Source organism: Stegodyphus dumicola, chromosome 5, assembly GCF_044657685.1.
Source record: "Stegodyphus dumicola isolate Sdum_Otavi_A_Nest chromosome 5, ASM4465768v1".
Lineage (NCBI taxonomy): Eukaryota > Metazoa > Arthropoda > Arachnida > Araneae > Eresidae > Stegodyphus > Stegodyphus dumicola.
In genome coordinates, this window is record NC_140772.1 from 66312989 (window position 1) to 66327544 (window position 14556).

The 14556-nt window shown below is 32.1% G+C and overlaps 1 protein-coding gene across 2 annotated transcripts in view; it reads right to left on the bottom strand.

Moving 5' to 3' along the window:
* Nucleotides 1-4405: 4405 nt before the first annotated feature.
* Sf3a1 (splicing factor 3a subunit 1) overlaps nucleotides 4406-14556 on the bottom strand; it is a 52063-nt gene continuing 41912 nt past the window's right edge. For both annotated transcript variants that reach the window (XM_035369034.2, XM_035369027.2), the window contains exons 18-21: nucleotides 13755-13975; nucleotides 9430-9531; nucleotides 8536-8607; nucleotides 4406-4666 (exon numbers count right to left, since the gene is read on the bottom strand). In XM_035369034.2, the coding sequence (XP_035224925.1) occupies nucleotides 4565-4666; nucleotides 8536-8607; nucleotides 9430-9531; nucleotides 13755-13975 (497 nt within the window). In that variant the 3' untranslated portion in view covers nucleotides 4406-4564. The remainder of the gene's footprint in view (nucleotides 4667-8535; nucleotides 8608-9429; nucleotides 9532-13754; nucleotides 13976-14556) is intronic.

Genomic DNA, 14556 nt, shown 5'->3' on the forward strand with positions numbered 1-14556 from the left:
CAATGCCTAATTTGTGCAATTCTCTGATGTTTTTTAAGTGAAAATAGATCGATGTGTATATGTATACTGAGTTTGTGCAATTCTTTGACTTCTTATTTTGGTTTTGTGTAACAGCCATCTTGAAATTGTGCCCTCCTGGTGTCAAAAAAGAATCACATACACACACACACAAAAAAAGGGGGGCACCCAATTGTAAACTTTTACCAAGTATTTCCACTTACCTTTATGGCGTGCAGAAGATCTGCAGTGTTAGTACTTAAAAAAGTCCATTAAAAGACAATTCTGAAGCATACATTTACAGCATAGTTAACATATATATTAAACAGCCTTTTCTAAAGTACAAGACAAAAGCCTTCTAAAGCCTTGAACTAATAATGAGCTTTGTAGACAAACTTTATTAACATTCTAAAAACATGAATTATTATGTCCAAGAAAAATGCCTGCAGGTAAGAAAACTATTCCACACCAAACGAATAAAAATATAATATTGTTGCTATTCACACAAATTTCAATAGTAAAACAAAACATGTTGCTAGTTACAAAATTATCGTATTAATGATAACACAGAATTAAATACCGAGAAAATAAACAACACGAAAGAAAAAAAAGAAATGCAGGTAATATATACATATCCAAACAGTAATACTTCACAAGGATAGTATCATAATTTTTCATGCCAGTTGGCAGCCATAAATTATCCAATAATTTGCACATCATAGAAAACAGAATTTTAAAGGGGATCTCCATTAATATTATCGCAAGCTATGGGTTTATGAATGTCTTTTTAAATAATCACTCTAGATCATCAAGAACATATTAAAACTTTATGGCAATTAATAACACACAGTAAAATAAGCAGCTGTAAATAATTCAGAGAGGATGAAGATAGCAGGCAAATCCTCCTTAATATATGAAAAACATCTTAAAATTCAAAATGCAATTCAGTTCACTCTCTCAGATCTGACAAATAATTTATTAGCAATCCAGGCTCTTGGAGCCATATTTATATGGTGTTGACAGACCTTTGAAAATTTCAGGAAAAATTACTCTTTCAGCTTCTAAAATGAGTCTTCTCGAAACTCCCAGAAAGTTGCCAAACTGGTAAGAATTACAGATTACACAATGTCTGAAACTAATGTTTCACGCTTTACCACCTGTCCGAGTTCCATCTTTTTTCGAAAGGGTTTTCTAACGTGCATGCCAGAATGAGATTCGTTAACATCTCAAAGTAATTTCCAGATCAGTGTTGGGTTTATAACGATTTTCAATACAAGAGTTTATCATAACACAAAAGCAAAAAATTGTGAGTATGAACATATTTCAGAGATTGCTCCCACAGCTATCACAAAATTATATGGGATATATGCTTCAAAAGGTAAAGGGGAATTTTGTAACTAAATTAGTATAATGCTAAGAAATTAAACTGCCCTAAGCCAGACTATTAGTGCCATTTTTAAAACGAAAAAACAATCTGAGATAAAAATTCAGAGTTAGTTAAGTATGTACTGGAGCAACATTGGCAACTATACATTTCATAATTTCACAAAACTTGCAATTAGAAATAAAGCATGACATTAAAAAATATTTAAAACTCTAAGGTTATTTTGAAAGGGAACCATGTAAATTTATTATCACATATGAGGTTGTGAATACCTTTCAGAGAGAGAATCAAGCTGTATACTCCTGTTTAAAAAATACAAGAGCAAGTTTTTTATGATGTAAAGATTGCTGGTAACTTCAGATTTTAGATAAGACAAAATTTGTTTATGTACAGTGAATGCAAAATGCTAAAATCAGTTTTATATAATAGCAGAATAGATTTCTGAAGCCTTTGCTTATTCTGGAGCTTTATATGAAATGGAGTTTGTAAGATGTAAAAAAAAAAAAAAAAAAAAAAAAAAAAGTGAGTACTGCTACTAGCGCTCCAACACGATAAAGACTCACATATCACATCCAGTAAGGGGTCCTCTTTCTACAAATGGAAGCTCAGCAAGTTTATACACTACATTTTTTTTTTTTTTTTTTTTTTTTTTTTTTTTAAATCCTATTCCTTCTTTCTTGGCTACATCATTCATTATTTTTGCAGATGTAGTTTACTGAAAACAGCTTGTAGGCAGCGGATGATTTAGAAATACCTACCAGGGCCAGGACGGCAATGAGACTATATACACAGCAAAAAATCACACATACCAAATATATAAGCAAAACTTCTACCACAAAATTATCATGGGTCCTTCTTTCATATTCCTCTAACATAAATGGTGGTGTATAGAACAAGAAGCGTGTCACCAGAATTTTACTAAGGGTAACAGATTTCACCATACTGCAAAAAATTTGAAATTAATCCCCCAACACTGGATTGTGTGATTTAGTGCCTGTGATATTCTGCACTACATATGCTATCTCCCTGCCGCAATGCACATTACGTGCATTTAAATATCTGTGCATTGCTTTTCCTCGCTGTTTGTTGCTACTATTCTTCTGTTTCACCAGTGTTTTTAAAATGCCATTTTTCTAACTAGAGGTATTATTAAAATGCCACTTATGATTTTTTCAATGTGCAAATCCCATTACAATTAAACAAATATCGTACTGCTACTAGAAATCCTTAAAATTTCATTGTAACTACAATCATGGCAGCTCAATCATTGTTATTTAAATCTTTTTCAGTTACATACCTTACACCTTAAGTTTCATTCCAGTTCACAGAAAGCCACTATGGACTCTTATATACAGGAAGTTATGACATTTTACGTTATATAAAAAAATTACATATATTATTTTTCTATATAATTATCTTCTCTATAAAACATTCGTCACAGGACCTTGTAACATTGATGACACTTTTCAAACTACTTTATTAACTGTTCAAACAATACTATCAAACACTGCCTTTTCTGAAATGTTCAGAATAATTTATATACACTAGTATCAATCACATCATACACTAGTATCAATCATGCAGTCTTAATCATAAACATTAAAAAATCTGCAATGAATTTCAGCTGCATTTTATCCTTTAGCATGAGGAAACTTATCAAAAAAAAATCTTGTAGTAGGTAGGATGATTAATTACATCTGACATCTTTAAATGCATGTTATGCAATCATAAATAATAGATTAAAGAACAAATGAGATACATGGCACAGACACTTTCTGTGTATATACTGCATCAGCATACTATCATTTTTTCTCTCTATCTCACTGACTTAAATACAGTCATTGTATAAGGCATGGTATGAGTATTTAAAAATTTATTCTCTATAATGGTACAGATTTTAATGAAATTTCATAAATAAAAGATACATTTTTTTAAAGAAAATTTAAGAAAGACAAGCACATGTAATTTGATAGACTTTCAACACATTCGCTGCCAATCATGCACTGGCATTATTGCTGAACATCAAATCAAGCTCTTGCCCGTGGTGTGATGTCTCTGCCAGTCATGCTGGTGCTGGAAAAGCAACGTCTCATTATTTATTTTCAAGTTCAACTAGCATTACGTTTTGGATATATATGCTGGTATTGCCGTGAAGTGAAGGTTGGAAATTAGTTATAAATATATATGGTTTGGAATGGCAACAAAGTTTCATTTCGTGCAGAGATCATACACAAATAACATTCTAAAATATATAGTTTGCAATATCATTTTAACTATCTTGTTATAAATTAATTTGTAATACAAATATTTGTTTGTGATACAGTTTCATTCCAAAATAATGTGTACTGCTATTTATTTTGATTCACTTTTAAATGCTATGTGCCAGCGTGTAATGCGACATTGCAGAAGTAATTTTACCTTTAGTGCTGATCAAGCGCTGGTGCGCAGTAATAAAATTCTGTGCTTAAAGGGTTAGCAATTTATGCTGCACTCATAATAAACTTTTATCACCTCTTTTAAATCACATTTCTTACAATAAGTAAGTCAGCATATGTGTAAACTATACTTCTGTGACACAGCATTAACTATCAATACAACCTTACATGACTGGCAGCGAAAGTGTTAACTATACGTTGATCTCCGAAACAGCAAATATAAATTATATAAAATAAAATTACAGAATAAATATTTGCAAAATGTTACAACTCAAGAGCAAAATCTGTAGAAACTGATCACAAACCAAATGGAAAACACTGCTGTAATACAGTAATCATTTATAAGCATTATTGAAATTTAATAATCTGCAATCATGAATCACTTAATTAAGATTTACTATGAGGAAATAAACCATTTTCAACAAATATTGGTGTAATGGAGAAATTTTAAGCCATGCACATTTCAATGATGTTATCCATATTCCCTTCTTTGAAATTTTTTAAATTGCATTTTTAGCTGGACACAGCATTTTAGATTCACAATATATGTACAAAAGATAAGAAAATATTGCAAAAATATAGACACAAATGAAGATAATTAAATTTTATTACTCATAGAATTGTTACATATAACTGAAAACAGCCTAAAATATAAAATTTTTCAAAACAATGAAAAACGTTTTTGAAAGAGTTTTAACAGTTCAGAGTAAAGAATACATCCATAATAAAGAGTGCTTCAAGAAACATTTTACTTCTTGCGGCCACCTCTTTCCTTGACTTGCAAAGCAACAATGGAGTTAGTTGACAAGTTGTAATATGCCAGGGAGTTGGAATCTTTGATAAACATTCCCTGAATAATGGGGAAAAAAAAAATTATCAGTCTTTAACTATATACATAATAATTATAATGAAGCTTGATGTAGTTGATGACACTTTTCAAACTACTTTATAAACTGAAACTAGGCTTCCCCCAAAACAGAAAAACCTACATACTTAATAGAAGTTGTTATAATAAGCATAAACTGAGGTTTCATTACACCTACATTTCAAAATTATTCTTTTTTCAGCAGTTTGTTTTATATATCACATCATTTAATAGAATAGTTTTTAAATTGTTTTTCCAATCATCATCAGCATCATATGCTTAGTTATGGCATTAACCTGGAAAATATTTGAATTTATGAGGGGGAAGAAATAGGCTTAAAATTCATTTCTTGTCAAGGGTACACATATTTCTGCTTGCAAAGTTTAGACGAATTTCTTCTCTTGCCGTTTTATTTGTAATATAAACTTTAAAATTAATAACTATATTGGGCAAATGATTATGTACAAAGAATGCATATTAAACTTATCATTTTCATAAAGAGCTTTAGTTTGATAAGATAATATATCTACTATATACTTTGAAAAAGTACCGTCAAAACAGTTAATAATAATGGAAATAATTTATATTCCTAACATCATTCTAAATGTGCTTTATAGATGACAACACAAAAATTTATGTTTACATTAAATTAATATTATCTCTTTACCAAACGGTTAGGTTAATTATGAAGGCAAAAAAAATCAAGGTCTATTTGCCTTGGGGAGGGATGCCTTCATGGAGGACTTTTTAAGGGAAACTGGCTTACATCCATTTTACACATCAGGAAAGCCACAAAAAACTCCCATACAATGAGCCCACTGCCCAGGATCCAAATCCAGGACCAAGAGAATTATATGAAAATTTTTTTAAGATGTATAAATATATGTTTTCAGAGCCATTCCTTTTTCAGGTAGATACAACAAGCGGCAATTTTTTTTTACGATGCTACATTTAATGAAGGGAAAAAAACTTTAATTGAAATGCTATAAATATTAACCCGCTCAGCATTATGGATGAAAAATCTGCATAAAAGGCTGGCTTCTTCATTTATAACACATGAAATTTCTGCCAGCTTTAATTATATCCAATTTCAGTTTGAATGTATATTGGAAGAAAATGAATCAAGGTACAAAGTGAGATAGTAATTTTTCAATTAAAATCAAGAAATACGTAGGTCACTCAGAAAGTTTGTTGCACTACTGCATAAATATGTTCCATCTAAGACTATTTGGATGACACTGTGTGGCAACACTTCAGACATGTACTTTTTATCGCGTGGCGCAGAGGCTTCCCCAAGAGGCAAGTTTAGTTTTTCTGATAATCAGTCGCAAACATGTCTTGACAGCTGCAAACAGCGTCCAAACTGAAAATGCGTGCAGTGATTCGTTTTTTTTTTGGGTGGGCAAAAAGATGCAACTGCTCTGAACGTTATGGGCAATTGCATGAAGTGTATGGTGAAAATGCAATGTCACTATACACTTCATGCTATCGCGAAATGGTGCAACATGTTTGAGAATGGACTTACAGATATTGATGACGTGGAGCCCGAAGGAAGACCATCAACTGCAACAAATTTGGAAATCGCTGCTCACATGAATGAATGCATTCTTGCAAACAGACACATAACAATAAACGAAATCTCAAATGAACTGGATATTTCTCATGGAAGTGTGCATAAAATTATTGACGATCACCTTAAATTTCATAAAGTTTGAGCTCGGTGCCACCTCTATTGATGGAGGAACATTAAGGAAAGCGTTTTGAAAGTGCATTTGCATTTCTGCAATGTTACCAAACGGAAAGAAATTAGTTTTTGGACAAAATTGTGACTGGAGATGAAACTTGGATTCACCACTTCTCACCTGAAACAAAACCCAGCTCACTCAAGTGGAAACATTGCAGTTCCCTGATACGAACAAAGTGTCGAACTGTTCCATCTGCCGGAAACGTGATGATGGCACTGTTTTTCGACAGAGAAGGTATGGTGCATACAAATTAAATTTACTGACTGTACCAATCACATGGCATCACAACCTAAACACATGCCCCAACATGCAAGCATACAATGTCAAAGGCAAATGGCTAACTTATTCATTCTCTCTGTTTCCTTCAACAGCAGTCCGTCTCTGAAACTATAAGTAGTGTATTTTCAAAAAATACATAATTAAAAAGTATTTGTGGACCACATAACATTGCTTTGAGACCATTGCACCAAATGAAATGGCATACAGTAGCATGCTTTCTTTTGCATGATAGTACAAAGTGGATAAATTATACTCATTCATCTTTTACCCTTTTTTTTTTTTTTTTTTGCTGTATCCATAAACTCTGCCATTCTGTACTTTTTTTAATGCAGTTGCAATTTTGTCATTTACAACTGCATTCGTATTTGTGCTTTCACTATGAAAAAACTAGTTTTTATAACTACGAGGGCTATCCAGAAAGTAGATTACGTTTTGGAATAAAAAAATAAACAAAGTATAGGAAACAAATTTTATTATATACAGATGAAAGCCACACTCAAATACTACTTTTCTACATAGTCACCATACAAATTAAGGCCATTTATCGTAGCGATGTACGAGCTTGGAAATTCCTTCGTCGGAAAATTCGGCCGCCTGCGCCTTCAACCACTTCGTTACCTCTTCTTGCAGCTGTGCGTCGTCATCAAAACGCTGCATAGCCAGCCACTTCTTCATTGCTGGGAATAGGTGGAAGTCGCTCGGTGCCAGGTTGGGACTGTACGGCGGATGAGGAAACAACTCCCACTTAAAAGATTCAAGAACTTTACGAGTGACATTTGCCGTGTGGGGCCGGGCGTTGTCGTGAATCAACAAGATCTTAGAGCTCAACATTCCTCTGCGCCTGTTTTGAATTGCTCTTCTGAGTTTTTGGAGAGTTTGGCAATACCTTTGAGAGTTTATTGTAGTGCCTCTTTCCAGGAAGTCCACCAAAATTACACCTTTTCTGTCCCAAAAAAACAGTCGCCATCATCTTCCTTGCCGACATTGTTTGCATGCATTTCTTGGGTTTTTGGGGAGAACTTGTGTGCCCCCACTGCATTGATTGCAATTTCGTTTCACAGTTCACATGTTTCACCCATGTTTCGTCACCAGTAACGATGCGATCGAGTAAAGAGTCACCATCCTTATGGTAAGCGTCCAAAAAGTTCAACGCTGCAGCCATTCGCTGATTTTTGTGGTCCTCTGTCAAGATTTTTGGAATCCATCTTGCACAAAACTTGTGGTAACCAAGCTTTTCGCTGATGATTTCGTGCAACAAACTTTGCGAAATTTGTGGAAAACTCAAAGAAAGTTCCGTTATTGTGAAATTTCGATTTTCACGGACTTTAGCATCGACTTTTTCGAGAAGTTCGGCGGTCACTATACTGGGTCTCCCACTTCGATCTTCGTCGTGAACATTGGTTCGGCCATTTTGAAATCTTATGACCCACTGACGCACTCCACCTTCAGTGATAATGTTGTCCCCATACACTTCACGAAGCTGCCGATAGATTTCTATCGGTTTACAGTTTTTTGCAGTCAGAAACCTTATTACTGAGCGCACCTCGCAGCTCGCGGGATTTTCAATTAACGCAGACATTTCAAACCGTCACAGTATCTGAACGGAGCACACCACGAACCTCTCACTAGCACGGCTAGATGCAGACTGAGCTGCGCAACGCTCTGACCCCAAGATGGCCGCGCTAACCCCGCCCCTAGCGGACACAGACGGAAACGTAATCTACTTCCTGGATGGCCCTCGTATTAAGTACTTTATCTTAAAAATCTTAACTAAGATTTGCTAAAAAGACTATTAAAAGAAATTTATCAATGATATTCTGAAGAACTTACATCAAGTTGCAATTTCTGTTTTCCGGGTGGCATTCCAATTGATTCATGAATCTTTGCTTTAATAACTGATACCTATGAGCAAATATAAAAACATATTACATCACAATTACACAAATTAATGCAATTTGAAAGAACGAATTAATTTTAGATATTTTCATATAATTTACTAAATTTAATAAGTTTATTAAATTTGGTTTCAAAAGCATCAGGTTATGTATTTTTAATTATACAAATTATCTTAATATAAATAAAAAAAAAGTTCTTGTGAATGCAAATTTTACTGCTACTTCACACACAAATTTTACATAATTTTAAAATCTAACAATTAAATATTTGCAAGCAAAAAGAACTAAAATGAATATACTAACAGAATTCTTAAGGCCCTATTTAAAAATTGGGGACACGTTTTCTGAGAAATTACATTTAACTTATGAAAAATCATTTTTATGAAAATGTTTTCAGGAATAAAGTTTATTTTCTAGCAGTTTCTTTGAATTTATAATTTTACATTTAATTAAAAATCCATTTTAAATCAAATTCTATATCATGTCAGATTAAAAAAATATTTAATAATCCACTTTCCATACATATAATTTTGTTATATTAAGTGCAGACAGATTAAGACTCCCCCTTCTTTTTTTAAAAAAAATTATTTCTATTTTCAGTGCAATATTCAGACTACAGAATCAATTTATTTTAATAAATTATTAAAATTAGTGCATCAAATAAATATTTTTAGGCACACTAATGTTAAGTTGAAATTATAATTCTAGAGATTAGATAAAAACTTTTAGAGCATGAAATTATTATTAAGATAAAAACATGTAAACACAAATCAAAAACAGAAAGGGAGAGAAAAAGATGGAAAACTGAAAGAAGGAAAACTTTTAATACCTGATCAGTCAGAGGTAACGTGAAAGCCAGAACTTGGCCATTGAGTTTCCACTCTGGTTTTTCAGCAACAGATGGCACCTGGACTCTAAATGTTACAGGACCCTATTAAAAAAAAAAAAAAAAAAAAAGTGTTATTAAAACGTTTACTTTCAGAATTTAAAATAAAGAATGTTTTATGGTAAATGATATTTATACTCTTCTCACTCTGAAAATTTCTAGCAACAATTCTTGCAAATAAAATAAATAAATAAGTTTTACAAATAAAATGCAATCAAACTTTAATAGACAAAATGATTGTGCTGGGTTCAATATATGTAGATCCAAAACCCTGAATTGTGTTGGATGACAAACAAATTAAAAAGGCAAAGAAAGCAATCTATGAACTTTTATTAAGAATGAAATTATTCTCAGAACAACTCGAGTATTAGGACAGTTAAACTGCAGATATTGCATCTGAGTCTCTATCATCCTTTTCCATTGATGAATTAGATTTTGAGAAATATTTGGATAACATTGAAAAGGCTAAGGAAAAGCGAATGAAAATAAATAACCAAGAGCCTTTAGATATAAAAATGAAAAAATACACACAAGATTTATATGTGGGCTTTGAAGAACCAGATAAATATGATTGCTCTTGCAAGACACCTCTTTTACAACTTATAAAAATCTATCCTGAAAAGTTAAAGGAAGTAGCCCTATCAGTCACAGCTCTTCTTCCTACTCAAGTCAGTGTGGAAAGATACTTCTTCAGTTCTGAAGTTTATCAAATTGGACCTATGGTCCTCTAACAAAGAAGATCTTGCTGAAATTTCACTGTTTCTTAGAAATTACTAATGCCAGTTTTTCCATTTCATAATAAATGCTAATTAATATAAAAATTTTGCTATGCATCAATTTTTTTCTGTAGCATCTATTATTTCTTTTATATTAAAAAAATAAGCTGTACCCATGTGTATATGTTTACATATATATGAAGGAGTCGGACATTTTCCCTATCGACTCCACAGCCCTGCTCATAAAGCATAACGATCATATAAAAGCGAATATGAACTGACCACGCGGAACGAGAATGCAAATTACTACAATCTTGATGGAAATTCAAACATGTGTAGTATTTGGGTGGCAGAAAAAGAATACCAAATGTACTGGAATTTCCTACCACTTTCACAATTCTTTGACAAATAGAACGACATGCACCAAAGGTTATGTTAGTGCAAAGAAAGGGGGAAAAGCTATTTCTGGGAGTATGATTCACCATCTGTCGTTCCATATAAGGTAGAAAAGTTGGCTTTCATTAAAAAAAAAAGGTACTAAAAACAAAAAAATAAGGGCTTTAAAGAAAAAGTAAGCACCTATAAGGGCCTTTATATTTTAATTTCAAATATAAGGACTTATAAGAACTGCTATGAATCCTGATAAAAATATATTTTTTAATAAAGAACTAACATTAAACAAATCTCTGAAAGACAAAAATACTTACTTGTAAAAAAACATTCTTATTATTAGCATCTGTTAACAAAAATTAATACTTTAATCGTTTTCGTACAAATACTATTAACAGTGGCAGATTTTGCTTTCATTAAGAAGGAAACTTCATAATTTTGTTCATAGCAATTACCACTTTTGCTAATAAAAGGTTTCTTAATGTGTTATTACTAGTGCTAGATCTGAATTTGGCCCTTGTTTTCATAGCAACACTGAAAATCTTTTCGCATTCTGCATTACTATGGGGAATTGTCAGAATAGCCAACATTATTCTAGACAGTTCACTATACTTTAAATTCCATCAGCACCTTTCAGTTTTCCAATTAAACTCCACTGGGTGCCAATCCTAGCTGATTTTATAATTTTATCCAAGTTTTCCAATTGTAAACTGCAAAACTGCAACTGAAATTTTATCAGCTGCAATATCAATATCATTTTTCATGACTAAATGAAGTACAACTGGAAATCTATTGAAAAAAAATCTTATATCAGAAAAAGATGCATTTGCTAGAGCAGAAACATCAGCAACTTTAGCATGCAAAATCACTTCATCGTTGACTGGAAATTTATGTAGTATGTAATCACATACTCAGAAGTAGCTTCTAACATGTATATAAAACATACTTTTGTCTTCCTTGGAAAGATCCTCCACTTCTTTTTTAGTTGCAGCCCCTATTACCAAATCTTTATCTTTCTTTTGATTTTCTATTTCACCACAAATCACATCATATATAGAATTAGAAGACAAAACAATGACTGGTTTTACAAACTTTGATAAAATGTCTTTAAATACATCATAAATCATTGATTGCGAAACATGAATGAATGCAATTCTGCTTTGTAGAACTATGTTAAGAACATCGAATGATGGCAAAATGAATTGTACAAAGGTGCAAAAAGCATTGTTAAGCTTTGTTGTCGCTGAAGACAAAAACAAATATTCGTTCTTCACAAGATAAAATTACAGTAATCGGAAAAAGGTTTCCCTTGTTGATTTTTTATTTATTATTATTTTTTTGAGAGTAATTTGTATCAAATTTACGCTCATATTTGTAGCATTATTTTGAGAACTGTTAATTTAATTCCTCACTGGTGCAGAAATTACTTTGTTTTTCTCAAACCTATTTTTAACAGTTGAAGTAGTAGCTACATCTCCATTTACTTTAGGTATTTTACAACTTTCAATACAGCATTTTATCTTTACTCTAGAAGTATTTACTTCTTTAAAAAATGCAAGAAGTGGGTTCCATTTATAGAGGATTTCAGATAAACATTTCTTTAAAAATAGCTAGTGTGTACATACATATTTCAAAATTTTCCTTATTTCAGTATTTGATAGCTGTTCGAATTGTTTCACTTTTTCCTTTCTTTTATAACTACATTCAAGATAATAATAAATATCAACAATGTATTCATCTACATTCATTGGTCAAGATGCTGCTCTTTTTTTCAGCTGCTAAATTTAAAAGGTGATGTCATAATTTGCAAATCTGATGCTCCTTTTTTTAAGATGCCTGCAACATCAGTCTTCAAACCTACCATTACTGGTGCATTATCAGCACCAAGTGCTACGCAATTATCCAGAGGAATTGCATTTTCGTTTAAAATTTTAATAATTAGCTGTGCTATATTAAAGCCTGTCAAACATTCTTAAGGTGGGAATGGAAAGTAAACTACACTCGATTTCTCAAGACACTGGATTAAAATAAGAAACAACAATTGGATACAGTTTTGAATTGGTATTATTGGTTCCATTCGTAGAGAATGAAGAAATCTCAAAAATGAAGCTGTTTTAATGCAGTTAATAACTGAAGATTTAATTTTCATACCCATTTCTTTAACAACTGCAGCCGTTTTGGTCCTTGCACTTGAATATTTCTTAGTGATTTTGCTATTGGGAAACAATTTTCTAAATAAAGCTGAAGCATGATCCATTGCATTCAGTGGCAATTTGTGCTCAAGTAAAAAGGCAGAGAACAGGCATTCGGCATTAATAACTTTTTGGTCCTTTGTTTCCACAGTAAAATCTAATTTTTTGTTTTTTCAACAGAATTCATGTTGTCATTGTGTTTTTGTGTACGCACGTGTTTGAAAACATCGCCCCTTCCACCATACCAAATCGAAAAATCGTAATGACAAACAGTACATATTGCAAATGTATTACAATTCCTTGAGGAAATGATAGAAGGAAAGTCATCTGTGTATAATTTCTGAAGAATACATGAGTATTTTACTTTTTTCCCAGACATACCTAACACACAAAATTGTAATTTCTTACACTATTTCTCGAAAGCACGTGCACTCACACCCGTCAACAAGATGAATGAAATAACAGATCTGATCTTGGTTTCTGCTCATTGGCTAATATATGCCAGATGATATGCACTGTGCTCGATCTTGATTGCAGAACCAGAACACAACGTTTTTGAACACATGTGGTCTCACTCACAAAGCAGAAGCGTGTCATAATTTCTCACTGACGAAACGAGTTTGGTTTTCTTTTAGATGTAATCTAGAGAAAAACCAAGTGACGTCCAGGATCACGTTTTTGGTGCAAAGAACGAAGTATTAAGCCAACATACATAAAAATCGTGAGAAATGTTAAGAATAAGAAAAAAGTCGGGAGAAATCCATTGAAAATCGGGTTGGCGGGAGAACAGTCCGAAATCGGGAGAGTTGGCAACTCTGAAAATGCATGCAAAATTTAAAGCAAAATAAAATTATATAAAGGCTTCAGGTTCTAATATATATACATCAATAAGGCATAAAATAATTGTTCTTACAATTGTAAATTCAATGTATCAATAACAAGCAGTGAAAACTAAACAGTTCACAAATACCTTATTCTTTTTAAGGAATTCTTCTTCTGAAATAAGAGAATCTTCAGTCTTTTGTTTTTTGGGAGCTGGTTCATCTTCTGAGGGAGCAGCGGCAGCTGTCTTGCCAGGGACCAATGTCTGAGTTTGCTGAGGTGGAGGAGGAGGTGCTATTGGATGCATTGGAGGAACAAAGGAAGTGCCAGGTGGTCCAATAACAGGTGGCATTGGGGGCCTTGGCATAGCTGCACAAACAAATACAATATATTTAAGACTAAATTTTTAACTAGTTAAAATTAAATTAGCCATCAATATAGCAGTTTTATTTAAGAAAGATACATAGCATTTTAATTTACTGGATAATATATCTGAATCTTCGAAGCTAATAATTAAAAATTTTTTATGAATCTACTACTTTAATGCTAGAGATAAAATAAGGTCATGTACAATATGAAACACAAACTATAATCTTGATATTTTAATACAGTTTATATAACAGTATTTGTATAAAATAATACAACATTACAATATTAATCCACTTTTTACTTTTTTACACAGATTACAAGCAGATACATATGCACTATTTAAAGGTTTTTAAATTTAATCTTAAATTATTCTAGTTCATCCTTTCCTTCTAAATAGTTAATAATATTATAATGAAAAGCTCAAATTCTGGCAACGAAAAAAAACATATTTACTATATCTTTTTTAATACAGGAAACACACATTGTTATATTTCTTTAACCTTATTTTTAATAATCTGGTTATTGAAAAAATCACAATAAGTATTATGAAATATTAATACTTTTATCAGCTAGCATTTTCT